Source organism: Oncorhynchus keta, chromosome 34 (genome assembly GCF_023373465.1).
Source record: "Oncorhynchus keta strain PuntledgeMale-10-30-2019 chromosome 34, Oket_V2, whole genome shotgun sequence".
NCBI lineage: Eukaryota > Metazoa > Chordata > Actinopteri > Salmoniformes > Salmonidae > Oncorhynchus > Oncorhynchus keta.
Window position 1 is genome coordinate 23,067,209 of NC_068454.1, and position 16,028 is coordinate 23,083,236.

Below are 16,028 nucleotides of genomic sequence, written 5' to 3' on the forward strand. Positions count from 1 at the left end.
AGTTCTTACACATGTGTAATTGACAAAAAATCGAAAGAATTTCGAAAAACGGTCCAGAAAGCACTTTTTAAGGGGTGATAAGTTTTTGAAAAAAGTTCATTTTTTCAAAATTTTACTTTTGGACATTGATTTGGGTTACATATCCAATATGAAAAACCCCGGTGGAGCGCATTTGCCCCCTGTTGAATTTTTAAAGTGTTACAACTGGCAATTACCATATGGCATTTGCAATACACTTTGGATGAATCAACGCCGAATTGGGTGGTATTGGCCAATGTGTATATGGTTTGTCCGATGCCAATGACATGCCATTCATTTTTGTCCAATACAGGGGTATTCCCTTGTCACCTCCCTAACAGGACAATAAGAACACACACATACCCATACACTGCCCCCACTTGGACACTGAAGCAGAGGCAACACTGGTAATAGAGGGAAAGAGAGAGTAAGAGAGAGCAAGCAGACAGAGCGCTGGTCTGGTCTGGGTTGTGGCGTGCAGCATTGACAAGCCTGTTAACTATAGAGAGTCATATAAATGCTTTATAACATGTGTCTGTGAATCTGCATAGAACATATAAACATAGACTGCCAGCCGCTTCCTGCCTCCTGCAGCATTGGACAGCACCCGGCTGGATATACTTGTCACAGGTAAGAAGGAAAGAGGAGGGTGTAGGTGTTGAGTAAATCACTTTGTTGGGGTTCTTATTTTGTAGCTTTGTATTATTTGTGCTACGTGCACGGAAAAATTAAGTTTGAACTCACGTGAGCAGTAGCCAAAAACATGTTCATCTGTTGTTCTATTGTGTGGGTGTCTCCTCCCTTACAGAATCAATCATTAAACACAAAGAGCATTCTGTTCCCAGTGTCCCAGTGAGGAATGGAACTGCTGCGCTTTGATAGAGTATAGAACTAGTATAATGGTGACGGTTTTGTTTCAAGATTGGTGGTAGATGAAGGAAAACTGGAAAGTGGAGTAGAAAGTGAAACATCATAGTATTGACGTCAACTTTAATCCCTCTGAATGAGGCAAAGGAGAACTGTAGTAGTCTAAATGATAGGCATATATGTATAAAGCAGAATAGCAACGGCATGTGGTTTAGTTCTGAGGTGTTAATTCTATTTTGGATCAGCCATGTCTGGAGCCTGCAGGCCTCCTGTCTGTCACTGTCCAGAGTTTGTGTGTGTGTGTGTGTGTGTGTGTGTGTGTGTGTGTGTGTGTGTGTGTGTGTGTGTGTGTGTGTGTGTGTGCGTGCGTGCGTGCGTGCGTGCGTGCGTGCGTGCGTGTGTGTGTGTGTGTGTGTGACCCACTGGCAGCAGTAGAATCATATCAGGACTCTGATCCCATATGCAGAAGCTTCCACACATTATCTACACTCTTTGAAAGAAAGGTTCCAAAAGGGTTCTTCAGCTATCCCCAAAGGAGCACTCTTTTGGGGTTCCATGTAGAAAGGACAGGATTCTACATGGAACCCAAAAAGGTTTTACCTGGAATCCAAAAAGCTTCTACTTGGAACCAAAAGATTCTACCTTGAACCAAAAATAGTTATTCAAAGGTTTCTACTATGGGGATAGCCGAAGAACTTTAGTGTACCGACAACACCCCCTCTCTCCTCCACTTCTTCAGATAATAATGTTTTATTACTTTATGCTTTATGACACAATCAACTTTGCTGTGATATTTAATATTACTGGCATTTGTTGTAAACAACGATAGTGGGTGTGGCAATGTGTGCTATATTGTTTACTAGATCCATGGCCCTCTCCTATCTGCATTTTTCAAATCACAATAAAAGTTGTTTTCCAAAGTAAGTTACATAAGATGAAGGAGAGGACGGGAAAACAGAGTGAGTGAAAGTCAATGCTTAACTACCCTTGAGTTCCCAATACTTAAACGTCTAAACTACAGTATCTGCACCTCAGAGGCCCTTCCAAGAATCTCAATTTAATCAAACTTGCCGTGCAGCATTCATACAAAAGCATATTAAAATAATTCTGTCCTGTGGTTAAATACAATTAGGAGGTACCATATACATATATATATGCCATTTAGCAGACTATTTTATCCAAAGCAACTGAGAGTCATGCATGTATACATTTTACATATTCCTGGTGGTCCCAGGAATCAAACTCACTATCCTAGCATTACAAGCACCATGCTCTACCAGCTGAGCTACATGCAAATTATTTGATGAAGCTTGAGACTAAATGACACATCTGTCTGTGAATGAACCACAGTTACCACTTTTGTAGAGTTCTATATTCCAACGGCATGTTACATATTCACAGTGATAAAATTCCAAACAGTATGATTATCCTATAATAAAATGAGTTTTATTAAATCCATTATTTATTATGGACCAGCTGAATGCTTCTCATTAAGTCGTTTCAGTGTTTCTAAACAAGGGGTTATAAAAAGGTCTCTCATTCTCATTCAGAAGTTAGTGGTATGTAACATTCAACTCAGCTGAGTGTTGGTTTCTGTGAATGTTTAATCATGTGTGTTCTCCACAGGGGCAGGGGGACAGTCACAGTCAAAGAGAGACTAGCTCGCTGAGCCCAGGGGACCACAATCAACAGGTGGAGCTGAACAAATAAGCTATTGGTCGCAGGCTCAGCCAACAAGACCAGGGACAGAAGCGTCAGTAGAAGGCCTTGTCAGAGAGAGCACTAGAGAGCATGTGGAAGCCACAGCCATTGTTTAAAACAACGCCAGAGACAACAACTGAAGCCTAGCCCCAGAGACTGAAGTCACAGCACAGAGCTTCGGAGACAACACTGAAGCCAGTGAATCCACAACCCCTGAGCCCCAAAGAGACCACCACTGCGGGATGACTTCAACACTGTGACTGACTCTAGACCCACTGGAGTTCCAACTGTACAGCTGGGAACCAGAGCTAAATACCAGAATAATAGGATACTAAACTCACGTCTCAAAGGGATTATTGTGTGGTTGTGTGTGTTGCTCTGTGTGTGTGGTTCTGTGTGTGTTGTCTTGGGTGTAGCAGTGCAGTGTGTGAGCTAGTTTTGTTTTAAGTTCTGTGTGTGTAGTTCTCCATCAGCAGATGTTGCAGAAATGGCCAGCATGGTGGTCCAGCTCTTGGGCTTCTTCCTGGGTCTGTTGGGGCTTGTAGTTAGTGTAGTTGCTACGGTGCTCCCCCATTGGCGGCGGACGTTATATGTGGGCTCTAACATCATCACAACTACTGCGTACATGAAGGGGCTCTGGATGGAGTGTGTGTGGCACAGCACGGGCATCTACCAGTGTGAAGTACATCGCTCAATGCTGGCTCTGCCACCTGACCTACAAGTAGGAATGATTTGTTGATTGATTTGTTAATTGATTCATTCATTGAATGGATTAATTTGAGCAACAGCCATTATGATACTAAATTCCTTTCTCCTCCCTCCTCCCTCGACCCTCAACCCTGCTCCCTCCCTCTAGGCAGCGCGGGCGTTGATGGTGCTATCCTGTCTGACCTCCACCCTGGCAGTCCTGGTGTCCTCTACAGGGATGAAGTGTACCCGCTGTGCCCGACGCTCCCCCACCAAGCACGTCCTGGCCATCAGTGGAGGGGTCTGCTTCCTGTCTGCAGGCATGCTCTGCCTTATCACTGTCTGCTGGACAACCAATGATGTCATCCTCGACTTCTACAACCCCATCCTACCTGAAGGTACTATTAATTCTATCAGTCCTGCTTTATTTACTTGTATTGTATTAGAACTCAGCTTTTGCTTATAATTGTCTGTTCAGATAAATAACAAGAAATGTTACTATGTGTTGCAGGTATGAAGTATGAGATTGGCATGGCGGTGTATTTGGGCTATGTCTCGGCCTGTCTAAGTCTGATGGGAGGGGCGGTACTCTGTTGGAACTGTGAGGGGCGGCCCGGGAACGCCCTCCCCCTCCAGCTACCTCGTCGTCACCACCCTCCTCCTCCCCCTGTCTTCAGCACTTTAAACACCCCAGCACCCCCCTACTATCCCCCTACCGCACTGAATGGCAACCGCGCTCCCTCACGCACCTCAGTGTCCAGCAGTGGCTACAGACTCAACGACTATGTCTGAGAGATGGAGTACACACTCAATTATTGCTTCCTAGTGTGGAAGTGGACACACTTAATTATTATGTTTGAATGTGGAATATAATACAGACTGATTGACTACGTCTAAGGGAGGTTCACACTCAATGACTTTCCAGACAACCTCCAGAGAGTAACTGAGGATGAGTGTGTTTTACAGTGTTGATGTTGTTCAGGTTGTGTCCTTCTTCTCTGAGGTAAAGTCCACAAGGTAATCCTGTCCTCTTTATCCTGTTGACTTTGTATGTTTACTATAAGAATCCAGAAACACACTTTTGAACATCAACAGCCTTATTCCCTAATACAAAAGGAGCTTCCTTCGAAAAGGCCTTTAGGACAAAGACAGCATATACCATAATGAGGACAAAGACAGCATATACCATAATGAGGACAAAGACAGCATATACCATAATGAGGACAAAGACAGCATGTACCATATTGAGGACAAAGACAGCATACACCATAATGAGGACAAAGACAGCATACACCATAATGAGGACAAAGACAGCATATATCATAATGATAAGCCATATAGGGTACTTCCATGTGTATTATTATGTGTTCCAGTTTCATAGCTCATAACTTCATGGCTGTTAGATGAACACAAATAGATTTTTAACTGCTCCAATTATTGTGAAGCACTTCCTGTCTTCTCTATTATTGAATATATGTCAACTGCTTTATACTTCTCCTGTTATCTTAAAATACAAAGTCACCATGGTACAACAGACTACAATTGAGCTTGAGGGTGGTAAGATAGGTTACTACTAACTGAACAAAAATGTAAATGAAACAATTTAAAAGATTTTACAGTTCATAAGGAAATCAGTCATTTTCAATAAATTAATTAGGCCCTTGGGCTCCCGAGTGACGTCTAAGGCACTGCCTCTCAGTGCTAGAGGCGTCACTACAGACCCTGGTTCAATTTCAGGCTGTATCACAACCAGCCGTGATTGGGAGTCCCATAGGGGGGCACACAATTGGCCCAGCGTCGTTAGGATTTGCCGGGGTAGGCTGTCATTGTAAATAACAATTTGTTCTTAACTGACTTGCATAGTTAAATCAAAAATAAAAATCTATGGATTTCACATGACTGGTAATACAGATGTGCATCTGTTGGTCACAGATACCTTAAAAAAAAGTAGGGCCGGGCCGTAGATCACAGCGGTAGGAACCAAAAATCTCCCATTTGGACTCCAGACCAAATTACACATTTCCACCGGCCTAATGTCCATTGCTTGTGTTTCTTGGCCCAAGCAAGTCTCTTCTTCTTATTGGTGTCCTTTAGTTGTGGTTTCTTTGCAGCAATTCAACCATGAAGGCCTAATTCACACAGTCTCATCTGAACAGCTGATGTTGAGATGTGTCAGTTACTTGAGCTCTGTGAAGCATTTATTTGGGGTACAATTTCTGAGGCTGGTAACTCTAATGAACTTATCCTCTGCAGCAAAGGAAACTCTGGGTCTTCTATTCCGTATTGACTGACCGTAATGTCTTAAAGTAATGATGGACTGTCGTTTCTCTTTGCTTATTTGAGCTGCTCTTGCAAAAATATGGACTTGGTCTTTTGCCAAATAGGCTATTTTCTAACCTGTCACAACACAACTGATTGGCTCAAATGCATTAAGAAGGAAAGAAATTCCACAAATTAACTTTTAACAAGGCACACCTGTTAATTGAAATGCATTCCAGGTGACTACCTCATGAAGCTGGTTGAGAGAATGCCAAGAGTGTGCAAAGCTGTCATCAAGGCAAAGGGTGGCTATTTGAAGAATCTCACATATTTAAATATATTTTGATGTAACACTTTTTTGGTTACCACATGATTCCATATGTGTTATTTCATAGTTTCGATGTCTTTGCTAGTAAAGAAAAACCCTTGAATGAGTAGGTGTTGTTCTAAAACTTTTGACCGGTAGTGTACAGTCGCCTACTCGCCCAAAGCACAAAAACGTATCGGAAATGTGATCTGTGCAAGGAATATGATGACCACATGGTGGCGCCAGCAGCCTATCTAGAAAGTGAGTAGCGTTGACTGTTCAAGAAAGAAAGACTTCGGCTTCTCATTGTCTGGCTCATACCAAACTTGTGCTGAATGAAACAGACAAGTAGTCAAAGCTGTGAGCTTAGAAAGTAGTTGTATTTATACATTTACTATAAATGAAAAGGTTCCTAGAATTTCCAACAAGTGTGTCCAATCCCCATCTCAATAAGTCCAAGTCAAAGTCCCTTTAAATTTAAGTTTTTAAAATTTTGACTCTGGATTTCAGTAAAGGCTGGCTTTCATAATGTTCACACTGCGTTTCGTTCTATCATTGTGATTTATTCTACCTGCGCTATTAGCCGCACCAGACACGTGGACATGTTTATGAGTTGTTAATGTATTCTGAAGCTATGGTTTCTCTCTCTAGCAGTCTGTCAACATAAAGCACGGCCAATGAGTCGGAGCTATCGGCAAAACAGAGAAGTCAGCTAGCCTATTTATTAAATTGGTCAACATGTTCAGTCTTAATATAGAAATGAAAATACCTTTCCAATCATCGATGCAAAAAGAGGTCTATTGCTCTTTGAAATTAGACAATGCCTTTATGAAATATGGACTTTAATAGTATTATTGTACTTGCATTAAGTAAGCTGTTTGAACAGACAGAAAACTGATAGATTGGATGGAAACGCCCTCAAACGCCCGCACCTGTTTCCAAATTCCAGCACCATGGATAGCAACAGCAATCGCAACATTCTCCTCCAAATCCTTTACTGAGGAATGGCTAGCTGCCTATCCCGTAAACTCACTGTAGCAATAACGAACCGCACACAGTGCTACTCACTGCACACGAAATTAGCCCAATGTTGGTGTAGGTGTATTACCTAATTTATGCATTATTAACATGTTACAATCTGACTGATTATCGTTCCCGTTGGGCCCATGGCTATAATGTCAGACGTTATCCTGCATAGGATGGACCATGTTTCACCAGATAAATAAATCATATAATTGTTATACGCCAACACTGGATGTAGCAAGACAGAGGCCGTCTATCGGACATTCTAACCGCCCACTGGCTCAATATTCTCACGCGTAAAAAGTATAGTGCTTCTATTTCGCCTCGATTGGCACCTGTGTGAACGTCAATCACCGCTAAATGAAACCTGGTGAGTTAACTGGGCCCATTCCAACCGGGTGTTTTATAAGACATCTATCCGCTGGGTGTGCGTCATGCCATTCCCAATTATATGCTATTTCTGTCCTTTCCTGAGAGACCTTCACTGGCTGCCTATCCTCGTCTACACAACCTGTCAACATTATTGATAAACAACCCCCCACCCCCTTTCCCTTTCAAGTCTTTCACAAACTCGGACCCCCCCCTCCACCCCTCTTTCTCTCAGCCCCCAAACTGTGTATAAACCACACCGGGGAATTACGCACGGGTGGCGTGGATTACGTTGAGTTGTAACATTTTTCCTTCTCTGGAAAGCCAGTTGGATGTGCTTTTAGAACCACCGGCGACGTACATTGAAGAGACATCTCTAAAGGTAGGAGAAAACCCCTCTGTGCCCTTTACATGCATTTAGTTTCAGATGGTTTGTTAATTAACTGTAGCCAAACTATGTCGACTCAGATTTCATTAAATTACAGTAGAATAGCCATGAGCTGAAGTGCAGGTGTATGTGAAAGAGTGGCGGATCTTTGAAAGGAAGTCGATGTTACTGCTTTAGCAGCTCCGGAAAACCCTGCATTCAGCAGGAATTATACCTGAAAGTGCTTGTTTGATTTTGTTGATGTGACAGAGAGAGAGTTAGAAAGTCTGGGATCTCTGCACTATATTATTCTGTCTGAGCGCGCGCTCCGGGATGCGTTATCCGTATTTTACGCACATATCAAACCTTATTGTTTAACCCATAATCATTATTGGGTGCATTATGTACATGGTCAACTTGTTGTAAATCAAACAGTTCACAAAATCTTCAACAAGGGAGTATAAAAAGAGAGAGAGCCCACATGTCAAATATTATTGGAAGCCTATACAATTTTAAATTATTATTAATCAGCCAATGAAGCAATAACACATTTAAAGCTGTTTGTTTTAAGAAGATACACGATTGATTGTGGGTCTGATGACTAGGCTTCTTCACAGGGAGTGGCTAGGTAGCTTCTGTTCTTCTCCTCTCCATCCCTGGCACAGGTCTCAATGAAAAGCCGTTACTCGCACAGAGACTAATCACGGCAGTGGAAGAGGATGGCCGTCCACGCCGAGGGGATCGTGGCTATAGTGATCTTCTACTTGCTGATTCTGGGCGTGGGGATATGGGCCGCGTGGAAGAACAAGAACTCAGGGGTGTCGGAGGGCCAGGACCGCAGTGAAACCATCATGGTGGGCGGGAGGGACATTGGGTTGTTTGTCGGTGGATTCACTATGACCGGTGAGTTGTGACCTGCTTCAACTGCCTGGAGAGGCTGGGTTGAGGCATTGGGCTAATTCAGCTTTGAATTGAAAATATCCCATTGTTGTCTATAAGGTTGTTTTGAAATCATGTATAAAATACTCTTCTTGCTAAGTTGACTGAAATAAAAACTGAATTTACCCCAGCCCTGTTGTTGGAGAGGCATATAGTACCTTGTTTGCTCAAATATTTCCGCTGTCAACTTTAGATGGGGGATTTAAATCAGTCATGTTCCTCACATGACGGAATGACAACTGACGTATAAAGACGGATGCCGCTGACTATTTTTCCAGGGCTCAGTCAGATCAGCACCGGACTGGTTTTACCCACGCTCCCACCAATTGTTACAATAGGCACTGGCACAAATCAAATACCTACACGTCAACGACGGCAGCTGTTTCTATCGAATTGGTGAACACAATATATTGACAGCCTATTTTAAATTCCCCTAGCGTCATTGGCAGAATTAAAGCCCTGTTTTTGATGAGAGCAACATTAATTGACGGAAGAGTTCATTAAAGACCCAGAGCGTTTTCTAATGTCTTTGATGCTATTTTAATAACAGACCCTGCAGTTACGGGCTTTTTTAGGAGCGAAAAGTAATCAATTATTTATTTTCCGCGAGTTAGAGAAATGCTCATGAAAATAATTGTAATTGATCTACGTGAACTTTTTTTTATATTAACTCGATATATTATCAAGGCATAACATCTTGATTATTATCGCTCTGTGATGTATTGACTAAATATAAAACGTTACCAATATACCAAATGTTATCAATATATTTGATTGTAAGACATTGATTGTACAATTTATTCGTACGTCGTGGCTCTAAAATGAAGTCTATGGAAAACATAACATTATAAAGACAATTCAACAATGTCATATGTTTAGTTTGTGTGTGCAAGGCTAAATAATGTGTGTTACATATTTGTATCTTGAACTGTGATGAACCTCTCCTTCAGCTACATGGGTGGGCGGCGGCTACATCAACGGGACCGCGGAGTATGTCTACCTGCCTGACTTCGGGCTGGCCTGGGCACAGGCTCCCTTCGGATACGCCCTCAGTCTGGTAGTAGGTAAGAATATGATAAATTAATGTTCAACACTTTCTGTCTTCTACTTTAGTGACCGAAGTTCCTTAATGATGTGTCTCTCTCGTGCTCCAGGTGGCCTGTTCTTCGCCAAGCCCATGCGCTCCCGGGGATACGTCACCATGCTGGACCCGTTCCAGCAGATATACGGGAAGCGTATGGGGGGGCTGCTCTTCATTCCGGCGCTTATGGGGGAGATTTTCTGGTCCGCTGCCATCTTGTCAGCGCTGGGTAGGCCACAGTCTGAGAGTCAGGGTTGTGCACAATTCAATTTCAACATCATCAATTAAGATGAAAAATCTTCATGGAAAATGGCAGCTGACTGTGCATGTGTGTATGTCCATGTGTTTTGTCTAGGGGCTACTCTGAGTGTGATCGTGGACATTGACATCAACATGTCAGTGGTGATCTCAGCCCTAATAGCTATCTTCTACACCCTGGTGGGAGGGCTGTATTCTGTAGCCTACACTGACGTGGTCCAACTCTTCTGTATCTTCCTGGGACTGGTGAGTCCAACAGCACTGGAATTTGCCTGGAAAAATTTACCTGATTTGCCAAGCTCCACAAACCGGAAGAAAAGCAATTCACTTTTATTTAATCTCTGTCTTTCTCTTGCTGTGGGTCTGTCTCTCTCAGTGGGTCAGTGTGCCATTTGCTCTGTCCAACCCAGCCGTGTCAAGCATCAGTGTGACAGCTAAGGAGGCTGTGTACCAGACACCCTGGCTGGGTAAGATAGACTCAGCAGACACCTGGATGTGGATCGACAACTTCTGTCTTCTGGTATGTCATCAGTCATTATAATTATCAGCAAATTGTATTGACTATAATGTAATTATGGTTAGGTTTGGAGTATGTATTCACTATAAAGCTGTGTGTTGGTTTGTTTTGTATTGTGTGTATTGACTGTGGTGTTTCTGTCCCTAGATGTTGGGGGGGATTCCGTGGCAGGTGTATTTTCAACGGGTTCTCTCTGCCTCTTCAGCTACCTACGCCCAGGTACTGTCCTTTATCGCTGCCGCTGGTTGCCTGGTCATGGCTGTCCCCTCCGTTCTCATAGGAGCTATAGGAGCCTCCACAGGTACACACACACACACACACACACACACACAGTCATGCACACACAGTCATGCACACACAAATACACACAAACACTTCCTCATTGAGTTAATGAATGCACACATTATTTACTAAAGGAAAGTATGATACAAAAACACATCGTTCTCTATTAGTTTGTTCCCACAATGTAACTCAGCTCAGATGTATAAACCAACAGGCAGGATACAGTGGGATATAAACAACACCAGACTGCACCTGTCATACAGCACGGAGAAGAATTCATTAGGAGCTGTGACTTCTGTGAATATTACATCATAAGGAAGACTAACTAATTAGGTTTATCTGAAGATTGTTCATCAAAGTCATCGTTAATCGACAGCTGTTTGTTGAGGTCCAGAGGAGAGAGGGAAAGGGGGAGAGAGTGAGAGAGAAAGAGAGAGCGCGAAAGAGAGAGATAGAGAGCGAGTGAGAGGCGGACTGAGGGTATGACTGAGAGTAGGTGTCACGGACGAGTGAGGAGACGGAAGGGGAGAGTGGAAGAATGGAGGGGGAGATAAGGTACTCAGTTATGTTCTAATGGACTGATGATTTATTCCTCTGTGGAGAGACACACAGTCCCTGTCATCGCTGATTAAATGTTTACAATAGTGTCTTAATATGGCTTCTAAACTAGAGATATTACCTAACAGTCAGATTCAAACACATATGCTGTACGGATTTGAGTACCCCTGGACATATACCTTTTAGAAAGCCTGCCCATATACATTTTGGTCTAAAAGTATGTAAACTACTAGCTGTGACTGTTGTCTTCCCGAGACTGGAACCAGACGACATATGGGGCAATTCCTCCCAAAGAGAAAGACCAATCAGATATGATCCTGCCCATCGTGCTGCAGCACTTGTGCCCACCCTGGATCTCCTTCTTTGGTCTGGGAGCGGTGTCTGCCGCTGTGATGTCATCAGCTGACTCCTCCATTCTATCGGCCAGTTCCATGTTCGCCAGAAACATCTACCAGCTGGCCTTCAGACAGTCTGTGAGTTCACACACCACACACAGATGCAAAAAATCAACACTAAAGTGCTGTTTCTGTTTCTGAATATAATGCTTTTTCAGTAAATAATTCAGTCATAAAGATTCCAGGAAGTTTTTGTCCAGTGCTGGGGCCTTCTGTGAATAAGTCACAGCCAGATATTCAAACCTAATTATTCAATATGCAGGTTTGTGTCACAAACTAATATCTAACAGAAATTACACTGTTTTATGAAAAATGTTCATGTAGGATATTTGTACATTAAACAGAAGAGGGATTAACAAAAATAGAAATGTTCATAAAATAGAAAAACTGAAACAGGCTTTTCACTCCTTCTCCTCTCCTTCTCCTTCCTCCCCAATAGGCGACAGACCGTGAGATTGTGTGGGTGATGCGTATCACCATCTTTGTGTTCGGCGCTCTTGCCACCGCCATGGCGTTGCTAACGGGGACCGTGTATGGCCTGTGGTACCTGAGCTCCGACCTGGTGTATGTTATCATCTTCCCCCAGCTGCTCAGCGTGCTCTTCATCAAAGGAACCAACACATACGGCTCGGTGGCCGGCTATGTCTTTGGTCTGCTGCTGCGTATCGGGGGAGGGGAACCCTACCTCAAACTACCCCCCTTTATCTACTACCCCGGCTGGGTGCAACAGGAGAAGATCCACCACCTGACTGGAGATGTGGAGTACTTCATCCAGCAACGCTTCCCATTTAAAACGGTCTCCATGCTGGCCTCCTTCCTGGGTAACGTGGCCTTCTCCTACCTGCTCAAGTACCTGTTTGAGTCTGGGACTCTGTCTCATAAGTATGACTTCATGGATGCTGTGGTGTCCAAACACAGTAAGGAGATCATGGACAAGACCACGCTGGTTAGTAGTGACAACATCATCCTGTCGGAGATGGCGCCGGTCAAAACTCACCTCAGCAACTCACTGGCGGGGACATTTACGAACACAGAGGCTCTCAGTGACGATGACGAGTCCAGCCCTGAGTCCTTAAACAGCCACCATGAGTAGAGACCAGGACCAAGACCCAGAGCCAGACCTGGACCCAGAACCAAGTAGAGCCAAGGTCAGGGGTGACCAGCCCTCCTGGAGAGATACCATCCTGCAGATCTTTGCTCCTACTCTAACATACCTGATGCTATTAATCAGCTACTCAACAAGATCTTGAACAGCTTAACCAGGTGTGCTATAGTAGGGCTGGAGAAAAAGCCTGCATACCCAATAGCTCTCCAACAGAAGGGTTAGCCATCCCTGATATGGAGCCTTTAACTGAGACCCAGAGAAGGTCTGTCTAGCTTCCAACCCCCTTGTGTTCTCATCATATCAACCACTGACTGACTCTCTAAATCAAACACCACCGCCATTTCAGTTTTCTGTTTTCAGTGCCTGGTCATGACTGTCCCCTCCGTCCTCATAGGAGCTATAGGAGCCTCCACAGATTCACACACATGAACATGCAGACACACACACACACACACACACACACACACACACACACACACACACACACACACACACACACACACACACACACACACACACACACACACACACACTTCCTCATTGAGTTAATTAAACATTACAAGACGTTTTGTTCAAATATCCATGAATGCACACATTATTTACTAAAGGAAAGTATGATAAAAAAAAACACATCGTTCTCTATTAGTTTGTTCCCACAATGTAACTCAGCTCAGATGTATAAACCAACAGGCAGGATACAGTGGGATATAAACAACACCAGACTGCTCCTGTCATACAGCACGGAGAAGAATTCATTAGGAGCTGTGACTTCTGTGAATATTACATCATAAGGAAGACTAACTAATTAGGTTGATCTGAAGATTGTTCATCAAAGTCATCGTTAATCGACAGCTGTTTGTTGAGGTCCAGAGGAGAGAGGGAAAGGGTCTATCTTGCCATCCAACCCTCTCGTGTTTGCATCATATCAACCACTGTCTGACTCTCTGTAAAGCGAACACCACCGCCATTTTAGTTTTCTGTTTTCAGTGCTGCTACAGTAAATTGAGTTAATGTAAAGGTAAGGTAAGTATAACTGATCTTGGTTAACCCAGAATTGAAATCTTACGTAATTTCAGCTGCGTGGTTAAGGGGTCTATATGTGTTAGAAATGGAAAGCTTTCGGTTTGCAAAGCCAAAGCACACATGCGAAGCAGTAGAAGTGAAACAGTTTAAGCACCGCCTTTTCCCAATCCTGATACATTCAAATAACCAGTGATGAAAACCCAAACACTGGAACTACTGCTGCTTGTTGTCCAATGCATCCAATCCCTTCGCAAAAGATGATATGGTTTACGAGCAGATATCTGTCCACAAGAGTTTACAGATAACTGTCTGTCTGTCTGTCTCACTAGGGAGGTCTGAGAGGGACGCCAGCCCAGAGGGTGATGAGAATAGTGCAATATTTAAGTGTGTGTGTGTTTGTGTGTTTGTGCGTTTGTGTGTGTTCGTAAAAATGTATTTGTAATTAATTTACTAATAGAGCAATAATGATTTTAGATTCCATGCTGTACATAGATCTAGATATGAATACCAGTCATTCAAAACCGTTGATTGTTTTTTCATTATTGAGAACAAATAGATTTCAAGCTCTTTTTAAATTGTGCGCTCTTAATCCAATTTACACACAATCACCAGGTACAGGTTAAAATATTCAGTACTAACATTATTTTCATAGTAACTGGATTTGAAAAGGGTTGAAAAGCCAAACCCAAATGCTGTTCCATGTTGTGCATGTGCCAAAATCCTCCTCTCTGCAGGTGTAGAAGTTCAATACTGTGCTGTTGTGTTGGAGAGGAACGCTTGCTTTATTTCACAGTCCTATATCAGATTATAAGGGCCAGGTTTTACTCAGTATGTGTTAGTAATATAGGTGAACAAGCCTTTAATGCTTTATTAATGGGTGTACTGGTTGACATTGGATCTAGCTGTGGCTTTAGGTAGTCCATCTGCTTCCCAAAATTATACCCTATTACCTATGTAGTGCACTACTTTTGGCCAGAGCCACATAAGGTTGGGTAGTGTAGTGTATATAGGGAATAAGGTGCCATTTGAGAGTGGCCCCATGATGGCTTATTCCCCTCTAAACTGTCATTGACTGCAGAGCGGCAGCAGAGCGGCAGGGGGGCTTGAGGAGGATGAGTTGTGATTTCCCCTCCAGGGACCGTATCAATAACCCGTTGGCACGATCAATTAAATTCTGCTCTATCCACTCTGTCCATCTGCCCTGAGGACATTTGATTAGTATTTTTTTAGCTGGTTATGAGCTAAGACAGGAAAATAACAGCATTGGTTGTTTTGGTGTCAGTGGTTGTAGTGATTGGAAGCAGAGCTGGTCCTATGCTGAGTGAATTAGCTACCTATCTGTTATCACAGTTATTCCAGTTTGATGGGTGAACACTGAGGAAGGTCTGTTGACCAACACATTGGTCAGAGAAAACAGATTTGAGATTGTGATGGAAATTGCAGTTGTTATTTGATGTTGTTGGGTACTTCTGTTCTCTGGTTGACTCCTCCTACTGTATTTGCTGGTAAGGTCTGCTGGTGTTTACAGTCTTAAGTTATAGTTTGAATCTGTTTGAATCTGTTGAATTATGCCCTTAATATGGGTAGTATTGGGAGTATTGGGAGTATTGGGAGCTGGTCTGATGCTGGTCTGATGCTATATTCTAAGTGTCAGAGTGGAATTGTGTGTCCAGACAATCTGTACAAAATGTGAATGTAAAGTCTCCTTTCCTTCACCAAGGAGACGGACTCTGTGCTGTTTTATCTTCTATCACTGGAAAATATATCATTGTTTAAACTAAAGAATAAGAAACATAATCATGTCAGTTGCTCGGCTGGCTATACTAAATGTGCTTCGATGTTTTAAATGGAAATGTATATTTTTGTGTGATACATGTATATACCAACAAAGTCAGCATATGAACAAATGGATCATACTTTTTAATGCAACGTTAGAAATGATTCATCCTTTTGGTGAGGAGAAATAAATGCTAAGAATTTATTTATTACTTATGCAGTGTCCATAAAAATGATGGTGATGAATATGTGAGGTAAATAAATTATATTATTTAGCATATTGATCATTTGTCTTTCATTCGTGTTATATATTACATACAGTGCATTTGGAAAGTATTCAGACCCCTTGTCTTTTTCCACATTTTGTTACATTACAGCGTTATTCTAAAATGGATCAAATATTTTTTTTCAATCTACACATAATACCCTATAATGACAAAGCAAAAACAAAACGTAAATATTACATTTACATAAGTATTCAGACCCTATATTCAGT

General features: G+C 42.6%; 2 protein-coding genes across 4 annotated transcripts; both read left to right on the forward strand.

The window, feature by feature from the left end:
- Positions 1–348: 348 nt before the first annotated feature.
- On the forward strand, positions 349–6,353 carry LOC118366833 (claudin-14-like). The gene is made up of 4 exons (XM_035749579.2): positions 349–648; positions 2,512–3,307; positions 3,443–3,671; positions 3,785–6,353. Exons 2-4 carry the CDS (start codon positions 3,074–3,076, stop codon positions 4,063–4,065), a joined length of 744 nt encoding a protein of 247 aa, XP_035605472.1. The 5' UTR covers positions 349–648; positions 2,512–3,073; the 3' UTR covers positions 4,066–6,353.
- Positions 6,354–7,273: 920 nt separating this feature from the next.
- Positions 7,274–15,810, forward strand: LOC118366823 (high-affinity choline transporter 1-like). Of its 3 annotated transcripts, none has more exons than XM_035749559.2 (9): positions 7,274–7,613; positions 8,264–8,501; positions 9,488–9,601; positions 9,692–9,847; positions 9,974–10,122; positions 10,253–10,343; positions 10,599–10,694; positions 11,489–11,706; positions 12,068–15,810. In XM_035749559.2, exons 2-9 carry the CDS (start codon positions 8,318–8,320, stop codon positions 12,719–12,721), a joined length of 1,662 nt encoding a protein of 553 aa, XP_035605452.1. In that variant the 5' UTR covers positions 7,274–7,613; positions 8,264–8,317; the 3' UTR covers positions 12,722–15,810. The 3 variants fall into 3 exon arrangements, with proteins under 3 accessions (XP_035605452.1, XP_035605451.1, XP_035605450.1); XM_035749558.2 differs by having other exon boundaries at positions 7,276–7,613; positions 8,216–8,501; positions 10,253–10,396; positions 10,541–10,694; XM_035749557.2 differs by having other exon boundaries at positions 7,277–7,613; positions 10,253–10,396; positions 10,541–10,694.
- The last annotated feature ends 218 nt before the right edge of the window (positions 15,811–16,028 follow it).